This window comes from Antechinus flavipes, chromosome 1, assembly GCF_016432865.1.
Source record: "Antechinus flavipes isolate AdamAnt ecotype Samford, QLD, Australia chromosome 1, AdamAnt_v2, whole genome shotgun sequence".
In the NCBI taxonomy this organism is placed as follows: domain Eukaryota; kingdom Metazoa; phylum Chordata; class Mammalia; order Dasyuromorphia; family Dasyuridae; genus Antechinus; species Antechinus flavipes.
Genome location: NC_067398.1, coordinates 9200401 through 9215350, shown reverse-complemented (window position 1 = coordinate 9215350; position 14950 = coordinate 9200401). Strand labels below are relative to the sequence as shown.

The 14950-nt window shown below is 45.1% G+C and overlaps 1 protein-coding gene across 1 annotated transcript; it reads right to left on the bottom strand.

Annotated features, from left to right (window-relative positions):
* Positions 1–273: 273 nt before the first annotated feature.
* On the bottom strand, positions 274–12994 carry SFRP4 (secreted frizzled related protein 4). The gene is made up of 6 exons (XM_051978827.1): positions 11899–12994; positions 8664–8744; positions 8504–8569; positions 5286–5484; positions 4287–4350; positions 274–2948 (listed from the first exon to the last, which is right to left on the bottom strand). The coding sequence occupies exons 1-6, from the start codon at positions 12341–12343 to the stop codon at positions 2769–2771; spliced, it is 1035 nt and encodes a 344-aa protein (XP_051834787.1). The 5' UTR covers positions 12344–12994; the 3' UTR covers positions 274–2768.
* Between the last annotated feature and the right edge of the window lie 1956 nt (positions 12995–14950).

The following is a 14950-nucleotide window of genomic DNA, read 5'->3' as shown; positions in this document are numbered from 1 at the left end:
GTTCTCAGTTTCTTGATGGGGAAACTAAGGATTATGTTGGGAAGTGAACATCTCTTCCTCATGACTATAAAAGTAGCTATTGGCAGAGCCAAGGAGAAGACTCAGTGTCCCTTAATCCAATGCTGTTCTGATTGTGCCAAACTGACTCATGAGGAAAATACCTCTCTGGATTCTTCAGCCAGGAGAAGTGAAAAGGCAGCTCTTAAAGGGATATGCCACTGGTGTAAGGTGTGTGTGTGTGTGTGTGTAGAAAATAGTAGAATCCCAAATAGATCTAGTCCCATCTTTCTCCCTTTATTTGTCCTTTTTCAAATACTAACTCCCCTTAGCAGAAGGAATAGAAAGGAATAAAATATTTAAGCAATAATATACAATTCCGATTATGTTGCCAGGGAGTGCCTGGTGTGGTATAGAATGCAGAACTTGGAGCAGGATGACTGGACCTCCAGCTCTGGTAGACATGGGCTGTGTGGTTCTCCGATCCCTTAAAACAGTCAGATGAAGCAACCTCTGACATCTGTGACACATACTAGCTCTGAAGTCCTGGAAAGTCCCTTAATTTCTCAGGCAATGAAGTCTCCATGGCAACAGAGCAGACAGTGTAGTCTGGTAGAAGGCAACTATCTCCTTAATGGGAGATGGCTGTGCCAGTGAAATAGCAGGCAGAAGCTGGATGAATGCCCATCTGTTTGCTGGTAGGTCAAGTGAGCTTCTTTTATAGCTATGGGATGGGGAGATGGCCATGGGGGTTTCTTCCAGCTCAAGATTCTGGTCCGAAAACAGGAAACGTTACTACCTCTGATTATTGGCCATACTGTCACCTCACTGAAAAACTCAGTTTTCCACTGTGGGGTCAGATCGTGGCTTCTCCTGTCCTCCAGAACCTGCTTTAAGTATATCAGGATCAGAAGGAGGAGCTATCTCTCTCTAGCCACTTTCACTGAAAGCCTATGCTCACCACACTGGGCTCATAGGTTCCAATTCCACTTTGAACACTATCACAAACTATTTTTTTTTTTTAAAGATTATCCTACAAAATAAGAGCTTCCCCTTTCTAGTGGGAGAGGAGGGATAAGAAATAAGAATACTTCCTGCCAGTTATGTGTGGGGCAGCTCCATGCAGACTCTTGGTGCTACTTTGAGTTTTTCAAGCTACAAAGATTCTATCTCGACTTTATATCACTGTTGTGGGGTTGCCTCAGAACCCGAATCTTCCAATTACAAATCGCCAATACATAAAAAAAGCTGCTTTTCAGATGCCAGACTTTGTCTATTGAGGTGCTCACAATGGCTAGGGACAGAGCTGGACCCAACCTCATGGGAGCTGGCCTAGCCCTTATAACTTAGGGAAGAATATTAAGGGAACACGAACTTTACCTACTGGAGATATTCAAGAAAATACTTGCTATTCATAGGAGAATGTAAGCTCGTTGGAGGTAGGAATGGTTTCTTTTTTCTCTTGGTAGCTCTAGTACCCACTACTCTGCTGAGCACAATTTTTCCCCTGTTCTAGATCTTTCTGGATCTTTAATTTTATCCAGGTAGGAAGTCCCTCTATCAATTCAGATCAGTATCTTCTCTAAACTAGAATCTTGAGAATTATCTAGAACATTACAAAGTTGAATACCTCATCTGGAATCACAGCCAATAAGTGCCATAAGTAACAATTGAATCTAGATCACCTAGGTTCTGAGATGAATTCTCCAGTCACTATGCCATGGGTAATTATGGACCCACACACAGTTGGTGCTTGATAAACATTTGTTTAATTAAATTTACTTCCTTGGGTCCCCTCTACCTCTGCACAGATCCATGGCCCTGGACCTCAGCGACAGCAAACACTTCAGGTGGAATTTTAATCCAGGACATCTCTGCTGATATCTCAAGATGAGTTATAGCCTCTTTTCTGAGTTTTTGGGCCAGAATTAGATTGGAAATGCAGGCTGGTTATCCCTAACAAACTATCCCAATTTACTTTGTACACTTAAAACATTTATAATATGGAGATCTCCCTCTGTAGGCAAAGTTGCCTCAAGAAGTGGAGGGTCCCACCTCATTGGAGGTCTTTAAGCCCTTTGGGCAATGTTATGATGGGGTTTTTGCTATTGGTTGTATGAGATGATGGCTGACATTCTGAAGTGCCATGATTCTTAAAATTGTGGAACAACTTCATTACGGAAAACAGTAACAACCCACCACATCCCACAGAGCTCTCTGAAATACTGTATCGTTTCTTCCTAGCTCTTGCTTCTTTTACAAAAAAGTATTCATCAGTCCTGTTTACAGACTCCAGTTAAAATCCTAACTGTAGAAGCCAGCCTGAAGTAAGATGCATTTTACAAACAAGAGTTTGGCACGTGAGGCATTTTTATACCATACGCATATGGAGCCATCACCAGGAACCTCAATGTCCTCCTGCTGTCCACTCTCCATCCTCCCCAGCGACAGGAGCACCCTTCTGCTGTGCTCTCAGCCGTCACATGAAAACTGATAGATTATTTATGTGGCTGCTTTGGCGACGAGAAGCTTTGCCCTTCTGCTCAAATCCTCCTCAAGCACCAATGCAGGTGCCGACCTGGAGCTATGGCTTGCGTGGCTAAGCATGAGAAAGCAAACCTTGGATAGTAAAGTGCTAGGAAACACAATCTGCAGAGGACTGAGGCCATGCCCAGTCTCTAGGGTGCTGGGCGTATGGTCTTGGGCATATACCCAAAGGAGGTGTGGGACCCCGTCATGGCTGAAAGTCTTTGATGGAGGAAATTGCAGGCTCACCCTCTCTGGGGTTTTGGTCGCTTGGGGGCGCTCCTGGCTTTGATGCTCTTTTGAGGGCCCACAGGCCGGGGAACGGGGGGCTTTCCCTTGGTCTTGGGAGGGCCACTGCGGCTGGACCGTCCAGGAGTTCCTTTCGAAGTCGTTCGTAGCTGCTCTTGTAGTCTCTCTTCCCACTGCTGTAGAGACAATTTTGACGTGTTACTAATCAGTGGGTAGCTCTCCCTTTCATACAAAGTCAAGTACAGGGGAACATGGCCTCATTTCATGTTTTTTTTTCCCTGTTCACAATCCCTTTTCATTTATTTCCATTTTCACAGCTTGTGTTCTAGATGATCAAGGTTGCCGGGAATCTGACCTTTGGATGAATGGGGCACTGCCGGCTCTTGGACTATTAAAGACTATTTGGGAGCCACACTAGACAGGGAGGTTCTCAACTTGATTTTCATGGATCCCCAAAGTATCCATGAAGAGATATTAGGGGTCTGGGAACTAGGAGAAACAATTACTGACCTCTGAAACTTACTCTTTCCTTGAATTATGAATATAAAAATTCCTTATCTGAAAAGGGCTGGAATAAGCTTCCCTAGACTGCCAAAAGAGACCAAACCACAGAAGAGACTAGAACACTTGCCCCAGACATTGCTAGGATACTGCCATATCGAGCCATCACTGTAACTTTCGGTCTGTGGCACTCGCACCCACCCAGGCATCCAGGTTTGACCTTAGCCTCTCTCTAAAATCCCAAATCTGGTGTGTTGGAGAGAATTCTGTCACTGTTGTGTATGTACTTGCTGCTTCATAAAAAAAAAAAATGTTGAAACAATTCAATGTGTTTTTGAAAGCAGGAAACTAGATTTTTTTTTTTAAGCACACAACTCAAAAAAATCTCAATCAACTGCCAGATAATTAGGCTAGGTAAAGAAGATGGTTTCTCCTTGCTTCATGGACATTTTCTTATGCTAGAAGGATGGTGTAGTGGGTAGAGAATCAGCTTTGGAACTAGCTTTGGAACTATGCTTTTCTATGAGAATTACTGAGCTAAACCTCTGAGAAAATAAGCTTCAGAGGAGATGTTGATCTGCCCTGGTAGAAAGTTTCCTACCTGGGAGTTTTTCATACAGATGAAAGCACATATCCAGTCCCTATCCCAAAATTCTCTGGGCATTGTGTGAGCTACTAGGGGCACAGCTCATCTGTCAGACTAGAAATCTGAAGCCAAGTGTTCCTGACTTGGAGGTCTGCTCTCCATCCATTAGGTCACACTGCCTTTCGAAGGTAGGATCTTTTCACAGATAGGCAACACAGAGATGAATTATCAAAACCTATAAAGTATCTGTGTGGTGACATCTTCCTCCTCCCACATATCCCCCTATCCATCCCTATTTATGTCCCCACAACGTCCAACACATACTTCACACACACACACACAGACAGACAGACACATGCACACACACACACGGTACACAGACTTCCTTCCCTTCTCTTCTCTGCCACCTGCTACTGGTCATACTTACTATAAACCTTTTCCCCAGCTGGTCTCTCCATTTTTCCACCAGGCAATTCTCAAGAAGCATCATTCTGAAACAAAATGTTGATGAAATAAAGTGGCATGAATGTATCTATCTAGTCAGGATTTATAAAACTACATCTACTGTAAAGTTTATTGTGGAGCCCCACAACTCTCCCCCTCCCCTCCCAGCAGCAGCAGCAGCAATGACAGCATTCTTATAGTATATATATATATATATATATATATATATATATATATATATATATATATATATATATATACATACAGAGAGAGAGAGAGAGAGAGAGAGAGAGAGAGAGCGAGCGCACTTCCAAGAGGCTTCCAAATCTCACTCCATTGGCAGGATGCTGTTTCTTCAAGAGTGGAAACTGAGGCTGAGATAAGCAAGGTAACCAACCATGTTCCAAGCCCAGGTCTTTGCCTTAGTCACTCCAGCTAAGCCCTGTGGAGGTCTCTGCTTTTAGAAATTCTAGGTCTGGGATATTGAGACCCGATAATTCCTACCCCCTCCAACATGATCTTGTATCTCTTTTAAAAGCACCAGTATATGTCCCGTGTTGTCTCCTCTAATAGGACACAAGTTCCTTGAGGGCAGAGAGAATTTTATTTTTGTCTAAAAAAACTAAGGAGAGTATTGGGCATATAGTAGGCACTTAATAGATGCTGATTGATCGACACAGAATGAGAATGACATCGAAGCAAGTCAGAACAGGCTTCTTGAAGGGGGTTCTAGCTAAAGCAACTGATCCTGCTTCAAATATATTTTATATTCAGAGTTTTCCTCCACATAATCAGTCAACCAATAAGCACTTATTAAGTACCTACTATGTACCACATATTGTTCTAATTGCTTAATAACAAAGACAAAACTGAAATTGAAAAAAAAGTCATATTTAAGCACACGTTAATCCTTCCATTTTTTTAAAATGCAAAGATGCCCAAATCCACCTTCTCCCTGTTCTCCCTTCCTGCCTATACTTACCTTGAACGCCATTCATAGCACATGATGAGAACATCTTGGTGGGGCAGGATGTGTGGACACTGACAGGAAGAGTTAGTCACAAGAGGCACCTGAGTCCGGGGAATGGGTGACAAGGACTTGAAAATCTCCTTTACATCCACGACTGTGGTGACTTCATGGCAGCCAGTCCTTTGCACTGCTTTGATTTTGGCATGAATCACTGCAATTCAAAAGATACCATGAGCAATCCTCAACACTCACCGATTTGATTGTCACTTCTCTGGGGCCTGCAAGTTCAGCTCACATTTCTGAGTGACTTTCAGACATCCTTAACTGCATCTCCAGTAGATTTCTCAAAATAAACATGGACAAATTAGAACTCATTAGCTTTTCCTCTAAAAAAGGCTTTTCCCAAGCCTTTTGAATAGATTAATTTAAATTTTCCCCGTATTTATTTTATTTCTAGGACACAATAGATAGTGTGCTCAGGAGTTTAAATCTGACCTCAGACACTAACTAGCTGTGTGATTCTATTTGCTTAGTTTGGAGAATGAACTGGCAAATAACTCCAGTATCTTTGCCAAGAAAACCCCAAATGGGATGATAAAGAGTCAGACATAAACAATCAGCTACACAACAACAATTGTATTTGTACATAGTTGTTTACATGCTGTCTCTCTCAGAATCTGAGCTTTTTGAGGACAGACAGTGCTTCTGCCCTATGGGTGAATGTGCCCCCAATGCTTAGCATAGTGCCCGGCACATAATACTTGCTTAATAAAAACTGTTGACTATTTTTTAATGTCAATATTTTGTTGGGACAATTTGAATACCTGAAGATGGAGATCATTAGATGAAATTTAGAGGCATTTGGTAGGTATGAGCTCTTTGCAGTGTACAGCCAAAAAGGAGGTTGGAATAAGAACTACAACAAAGGCTGCCCTCCAGGAAAACTCCAACAGGGGTCATGAAGGGTAAGACGTGACTGAAAAATGACTAAATAACATTATCTAGCAGACATGTCAAGTTTTCTGCTAGGAATACCATTTCAATTGGAAAGAGATCTATGATCTTAGATAAGTTAGCTTCATCCACAGAGATTCAGTTTCCTCGTACTATCTACCTCACAGAACTCTGCTGGGGAAAGTCCTTTGTATACATGAACCTTGAGGCAGGGACTTTTAAAGGTAAGTTAAGTCAAGAAGCATTTATTAAGCACTTACTGTATATCAGGTACTCTGCTAAGTGCTGGGGATATAAAGAAACACAAAAACCAGCCCCAGTCCTCCAGGATCTCAGATCTTAACAGGAACAACATATAGATAAATCTCTGGACACAAGACTTTTGTTGTGAGGAAGGTACACTGAGAGAGTGCCCCAACAGGTGAGGACATGGGTTGAGTGGTAAAGGAATTCCCAAAGGCCTCCTGCATTTGTCTTTATTTCCCCAACTTTTACCATAGTCCCAGGTACTTAATAAATATTGATTATAAGCTATAAAATACTTCTGTCACGGTCCAAAGTAGCAAAAAAAATTGCACCCAGCATATTTTTGAGAAACATGTATAGTTTTAAAAAACCACAAGGAAAATGTGGAAAGTGTCAAAAACAGCTTTCTAATGCAAAACTAACCTACTCGTTCCGCTTGTAGAGATTTTAATTTATATTCAAATAATGGTAGCCTAATAATTTAGTTATCATGATTAACCAAAATTTCTAGTAGAGATGGCTTAGGATTCCCCAAAGTCCTGTGACTTCCACATGATAACAATTTGACCGCTATAAGAAGTAGCCTTCTGATTGAGAAAATACACAATAATGATACATTCAGAGATAGCTTTAAATAAATTTACATGTCTTTTCTTACATATATTTTATAAGGACTTATTCATATGCAGTTCAAAATAGTCTACAGAAGGATTTGGGTTCAAAAAAACCTGACTTTAAATTCTGACCTAGATACTTAGCAGCTGTATGAACCTGGGCAAGTCACTTTCTCTCTAACACAGATTTCTCATTGGTTAAATGGGCATCATAAGAGTAGCTATCGCCAGGATTGTCGTAAGGAGCCAATGAGAACACAAACACATTTGTTGTTGTTCAATTATTTCAGTTGTGTTTGTCTTCGTGACCTCATTTGGAGTTTTCTAGGCAAGATAACTGGAGTGGTTTGCCATTTCCTTCTCCAGCTCATTTGACAGATGAGGAACTGAGGCAAACAGAGTTAATTGACTTGCCCTGGATCACATAGCTAGGAAGTGTCTGAGGCTATTTTTGAACTCAGGAAGATGAGTCTTCCTGATGCCACATCCACTGCAGCGCCACCTAGCAGCCCACATGCATATATACACAAATTTACAAACATTCATATACAAAGTAGAATACATTTATAAGTTACATATGTAGTATAACATTAGACATACCTCTTGGCCAATCTTAGAGTGCTATAAGACTATTATTATCACATCCCTGACAATATTCTGTAGCCAGTACAGGACTGTAGTTAGTAACCATTGGAGTAGTAGAAAGAGCAGAGTACAAGGTTTTTCACTTACAAACTGACCACAGGGAAGGCACTTTACTGGGCCTCAGTGAAAAGGTTAAGGTTCCCACCCAACCAAATTCAAAGGCTTAGTGTTTGGATAGATTGAGAAAATCTGGGAAAAGTCCATTGCCCAATAGAAAAGTCCTACATAAACATCACTAAGGAGATTTCTTTTAAATAGAATTTAAGTGCTCTAGCCATAGGTTCATTTTCCTCTTTTTTTTTTTTTAAAGCTATAAGGCACGCACAGATTCCAAATAAAGATAATCCATCCAAGAGAGTTGTAACTACAGCCCAAACATGGAAATTTTTAGGGGCAGGAGGAAGAAGCCCAGTGACCCAAACCAGCTGGCAGCAAGGTCCCTCAAGGAAAAGGAAACAAGACATATGAAGAGAACTGCTTGTCTTTTATAATATAAAACCCTGATACTCAGCAGATTCTGGTGGAATTACCTAGATCTGTCTCTCTCTGTCTCTTTGTCTCTGTCTGTCTCTCTCACATAGAGACCAGGGTTATTTTGTGCATACTAGCTGGATCTTTGAACTACATTCACCTTATAACCCATCGAACCTCCTCCTTTCCTCAGCTGACAAGGCATGAGTAGCTACAAGTCTCCTGAACAAAGCTTTGTTGACATCCAAGTCTCAGAAGTGGACAGCCCCAGGTCCATCCTCGTGAAACCCCATGACTTACCATAGCTGTAGTTCTTGCTCATGTAGGTTGTGAGGGTGGGCTTCACCTTTCTGCATTTACATCGGTCTTGAGAAATCAAAAGAAAAAGGAGAAACTGAAAGCAGCTGTCGGATTTATTTTGGAGAAGATGACCAGGGAAACTGAGCAAAGAGGAACTCACCAGGGTTTAGACGCTTGCAGTCAGTATCAAGAGGCCTCTCTTGCACCATCATGTCTGAGGTCATGTCTATCCACTTTGCATCTAGAAAAGGGGATGAGCCATCTGGTATGTTAGATCCTAATTCTCTCTCTCTTTTTAAAAAAATTAATTTTATTTTTAATTATAGTTTTTATTTACAAAACATATGCATGGGTAATTTTTCAACATTGACCCTTGCAAAAACTTCTGTTCTGACTTTTCTCCTCCTTCTCCCCACCCCCTCCCCTAGATGGCAAGTTGTCCCATACATGTTAAATATTTTAAAATATATGTTAAGTACAATATGTGTGTGTGTGTGTGTGTGTGTGTGTGTGTGTGTGTGTATTTATACAATTATCTTGTTGCACAGGAAAGACCAGATTTAGAAAGAAGGTAAAAATAACTTGAGAAGAAAAAAACAAAAATGCAAGCAAAAGTGACAGAAAGAGTGGAAATGTTGTGGTCCACACTCATCCTAATTCTCTCTTGAAAGAGCAAGTGGCTTTTGTATTTTTTGGCAGAATGAAGGACCTGGAAGTAGTATCCTGGCATATACTCTCTGGTTTCAATTCTTCCTCTCCCCCAGACTTCTTGTACTCCTATATCCTCCTATAATACCATTATCTTGAATTTACAGTATTTCTCACTTTCCCAAGGCAGGCTCCAGTTTTAGGGCATCTCCATGGGAAAAAGGAAGGGAAGGAAAGCTTTGGGAACTTTATTTAATACATTAGGAAATGGAAATAGTCAAACTGGATACTTCATTCTCTACCCTTGGCCCATATCCAGTTCTAGTGTCTCGGAATGAGAAGGAACCTCAGATGCATCAATCAACTTTTAAAGTTTCAGCTATTATAAGCATCAAGAAAAACAAAAAATGTCCAAATTCCCAGAGTTTTTCTATATAGATATAATTTAAATCTACATACAAAACAGGCTAAATCCATTGATCAATAAACAAGCATTTATTAAGCACCACTCATATGCCAAGCACTAAATAAGCCACCCATCTAAAAATCTAGAGATTTTTTAAAATTCCAAATTATCCAGAAAGGTATCTCCATTCTGGACTTTACTTTGCAGCTTTAACTTCCTAAGAATAATGGAAAGAGTACTGGCTGCAGAGTCAAGAGGACCTAGGTTGAAAGCCCACTTCTGACAACTGCTCTCTGTGGGATCCGAGACCCAGTTTGTTTATCTGTAAAATGAGAAGGTTGGATTAGATTGTGGCTGAGATCTCTTCTACTACAGATCCATGATCGTATGATTTCCTTCATCAGGTGGAAGATGAGCTGATCCAGACAAATTTTCGACTGCCAACAGGTATTTATGAAAGACTTACTGTGGCAACTGGACTGTTCTAAGTGGTGGACTTTTAAAGACAGAGTCAAAGCAGTCCCTGGCCTGAGGTAGCTCCCCCTCCTAATAGAGAGCAGATGCTGGGGGCTCAAGGGGTTAGAGGAAAGGACTTCAAGCCATGGAAAAGAGCCTGCAAAGAACTTTCTGCAAACATAGGGTGAGAGGACCCTGACCTTAATCCAGATGAAGGAAAGTCTCAGGGACCTTGAGCTCAAATTTTTAGTCCTTTAGGGAACTTTCTCCCGCAATCAAATCCCTGATGAGAGCCAGCATGGCCTTCGCCCTCCTTCCCTTCTCTACTCTTGTCACCAGGCCCCACGCCAGAGTGGCTTTGTCTCTAGACCCGGAAGTACCAGGATTCTCTACCTGGGCAGCCTGGTCCATCAACCAGATACAGAAAAATGGAGCAGAATTCCCATTAAGTCTGCAGACTCGGAGACTGTGCTGGTGATATCATCATCATTATGCGCTCCAAATCAAGAGACTTTTAAATCCCTACTATGTGCGGGGGCACTTGTGCTAAACATCCTTTTGAATTATAAACAGTGAAATTTGTGGCCGTATTCAAGTTTGTGCAGGGTTTTAAGGTCCCTCCCCCATCAGTGGAAACCAAGGACATTATTATCCCCATTTTACAAATGAGGACAGGGATTCCTGAGAGCTTATAAGGAAAGATCACAGAACAGAAGCCTGAGAAGCAAAGTCCTTAAGGGAGAGGCTGCGTTTTCCCAATTCTCCCTTCTCCTTTTTCCTTCTTTGCCCCAATTCAAGAGAAGAAAAGGGAAGTAGCTTCGGGTCGGGCTAGTCTCTCCCGTGATTCCCCTGCCTCTCCAGCTGCCCGCTCTCAGCGGCCAGTGCCCCAAGTAGAGAGAGGGAGCTGCAGATTGGAGTTCCAGTCAAACCAAGGGGTAGAATCAGGTTTCACAGACTAGGATTATAGCTTTGGAGCTTTGGACCCCAGAGTGCAACTGGGCCAGCTTCTTCATTGTACAGGGGAGGAAACAGGTCCACAGAGACCACAGGATCATGCCTCTGGAGCTGGAAGGGACCTTAGAGTGCATCTAGGCGAGCTTCCTCAATGTACAAGGGGAGGAAGCAGTTTCAGAGTGGGGAGGTGACTTGACTGGAGCCACGATGTATATCGTGCCAGAGAGCCTAGGGCTTCCTATTCCAAACCCAGGGTGTGTCCGGTGTCTAGTGTGGTGTGGTGTATGTGCACGAGGTGTGTTTTGTGTATGTGTGTGTGTGTGTGTGTGTGTGTGTGTGTGTGTGTATGTGTGTGAGAGAGAGAGAGAGAGAGAGAGAGACTGCGTGTGCAAGGTGTATTTTGTGTATGGTGTGTGTGTGTGTGTGTGAGAGAGAGAGAGAGAGAGAGAGAGAGAGAGAGAGAGAGAGAGAGAGAGAGAGACTGCGTGTGCAAGGTGTATTTTGTGTATGGTGTGTGTGTGAGAGAGAGAGAGATTGACACACACATGGGAGAGAGAGACAGACAGACACAGATAGAGACAGAGAGACAGAGACAGAGAGAGACGTGTGCAAGGTGTGTTTTGTGTATGGTCTGTGTGTGTGTGTGTGTGTATGTGTGTGTATTTGTGTGTATGACTGCGTGCACACGGTGTGCTTTGGGTATGGTGCATGTGTGCATGCAGCTGAGGGACCGCTATTAGGCACCCTTTTTAGATATTCCCGAGCCTCAGTTTCCCCCCCGGAAGCCTCTCTGCCGCCAGCCTCCCTGGAGTTTTGAAGGGGCAGCCGCTGTGGGACCCCTGCCTCCGAGCCCCCAGCCCGCCTCCCGGAGTTCGGGCCGACGCCGCTGGGCCCGGGGTCCCTCCCCAGGCTGCCCCGGCCCCGGCCGCACCTTCGGGCAGATCCGTGACGATGGCCTCGGGGGAGATACACACGCCGCGGTCGTAGACGGGCAGGTCGTCGCAGGCCAGGCTCTCGGGCCAGCTGTGGTTGTAGAGGAGCATGAGGGGCTCGCAGTCGTCCCGAGCGCGCTGGCACAGGGCCTTGCAGGGCCGGATGGGGTCGTGCAGGAACTCCAGGGCGCAGATGGGCGCGTACATGGCGCACAGGAAGAAGCGCAGCACCGAGCTGCAGTTGGCGTCCACCAGCTCCTCGTACTGCTCGATGGCCAGCACGGCGTTCTCCTGGGTGCTGTGGTGCAGGTGGTTGGGCATGCGGGTCAGGTTCCAGGGCATGGCCCGGCACATGGGGATGCGCACGGGCTCGCAGGGCGCACCGCGCACCGCTCGGGTCAGGCGCAGTGCCAGGGCCAGCGCCGCCAGGCTGGCGACCAGCATGGCTTCAGCCGTCGGGGCTGCCCTCCCGCTCGGTCCGCTGCGGCCGGGACTGGCGGGGCTGCCTCCGGGGCTGCCGCCGGGATAGCCCGCGGTCTTCCGCCCGCTGGCTCACGGCTGCACCGGCGCGATCGGACCTCGGAGCGGCGCGGAACTTGCCGCTGGCCACTCCCGTCTGCTGCGCCCCCGCCTCGGTCCCAGCTCCCGCTCCCGCTCCCTCTCAAGCTCCGAGTGCCGACAGCCATGGCCCCGGCAGCCTCCTATATATCTCCGCGCCGCATCTGACGTGGGCCCGGCCGGCGGCTCGGCACTCCGGGAGGGCTCCCCCGCGGCCGCCCCCCTCAGCCCTGACGCGCTGACATCACCTCCCCCGAGGGCAGGGGCAGGGGCAGGGGCTGGAGTGGCTGAGGCTGCGGGGAGGGCCTGGGCGCAAGATGGGCCACAGTCCAGCGGCTTGGAGCGGGGGGCCCTGGGGGTGGGGAGTATCCGTATGCCTGTGCGGGTGGGGGACTGTGGCGGGGCTCGCGAACCCTTGGGCCCAGCCCTCAGCCGGGCTGAGCGGGACGCTCCAATCAACTCTCGGAAGCAAACTCGGAGCTCCGAACTGAGTACAAAGCTGTTTTTGCTTTCGCCAACAGGGGGCTCAGAAGCTCTTTTGCCGGGGTCCCCAAAGGCTTAAAGAAAGGGGTAAAGAAAAAATACTTCTACATGAAACATTTGTTTATTATCTTTTAGGGCAAATCTCATCATTTTGCATTATTCCCACAGGAGCCCCCGGGGTCGCTGGTTTGTCGCCCCGAGTTGGTGCAGGTCAGGAAGTCAGCCTTCCCCGAGCCAGGCACTGGAGTAAGACAAAGAAAGGCTCTTGGGGAGCTCTCGTTCCATCCGGGACACACATCCAAGCATCTGTGCACCCACAAGCTCCGTTCAGGATAAATGGGCTGGAAATCACCTCGGAAGTCATCGTTTCGACATCCAGCCAGCTACAACACCCTCTCCTGTCATAGACTGAGGAGACCAGACTGAGGTCACACAGCAAATACTCGAGTTCGTATTGGAGAGCGGGTGGTACAATCCAAGCAGCCATGAGCTCTGGAGTTAGGACCTTGGGTTCAAATCTATGTGTGTGACCTTGTTCAAGGAATTTCACTCTCTTTTTCCCTTATCTTTAGGAGGAAGAACCAGGACTGCTAACCTCTGCGCTGTCTTCCAGACCTAGAACTAGAATTCAGGCTGGAACTCCAAAAGCCAAGTTCTCCACCCTGAACCACAGGAGGCGGGATTTTGAGGCCAGTTCTTGCCTAAGCAAGTGCAACTGTCTCTGAACTCCAGCCTCCTTTTGAGCGGCTCAGACCTGAGGTTTTTCAGGCTTAAAACTTTCCTGCGGGAAGGGAGTGTGCTCTTTTGAAGTTCGAAGGTTGGAGAAATCTCTTTTCCTTTTCATTTTCCGCTTCATTTTTCTTCATTCTCTGCTTTTTTCCCCTAAAAGTTATTGATAGAATTAATAATGGCCACACTATCGATTCTTCTCTGGTCCCAGGAGTCCCCAAGTAGCACTTTAAAATCCCTGCGGTGAGTATTGGGGGGAGGTGGATTTGACTAAGGCCATGGGGTGAAATGGGAGTCTGGGTAAGCCCCTTTAGGGCAGCACTTTGAGAGCAGGAGCCCCTCTCTTTGGCCATGCGTTCCCAGCCCAGTAAGCACTGACATGCTAGTGAGATTGAGTTTCATAAATCTTCTTTTCACTCCTGGCTTTTCAGTTCTCATTAGGAAGAACATGGCCAGAGGATCTCCAGACAGAAAAGCTCCCCAGCAATCATGTTTTCTGTTGGTGGTTTTCTCAGTAGAACATCAAGTGAGGACTGTTTTCCCTGTATTGTTATTAGTAGTATGACCATGGGACTAGAAAGGACTTTAGGAGGTGACCTAGTGTATTTTCTCTCTATATTGAACAGACATTTACTAATCTGGGGTACATAGAACCCAAGGGGGACCGTGGGTAGGTTTCAGGGTATCCAAGAGGCAAATGAGTTTTAAATTCTAACTGAAATTTGGCATTTCCTTTAATTATTTAATAATTCTGAGGAGTCTGTGAGTTTCACCAGAATGTGTAGAAATCCATGACACACACACAAAGGTAAAAACAAAACAAACCTTTGGTCTAGGAAAATCACAAGTAAACCATGAATCATATTGAGAGTTGGGAGGCTGCTTGCCATGGGGAAGGCGGGGAGAGGGTGGAAGGAAGGAGGGGAAAAATCGGAACAGAAGTGAGTGCAAGGGATAATGCTGTAAAAAATTACCCTGGCATGGGTTCTGTCAATAAAAAGTTATTTTAAAAAAAAGAGAGAGAGAGTTGGGAGGCATCTTAAAGACTATCAAATTCAGAGGAGGAAACTGAGATACAGAGACACAGGTGATCTTCTCAGGGTCAAATAATAAGTAAATGTGAGTCAGGCTTTTTCACCCAGATCTTTTTGATTCTGAGTCAAAAACCCTACCTTCTCTGCTAATGATCTCGACAAAAACAAAGGGAGAATAATTGCTATTTCCTCCAGTTTCCCCCAAATCCAGTCCAAGATCTAAGAGTCTGAAATGCTCTTTCCTCTC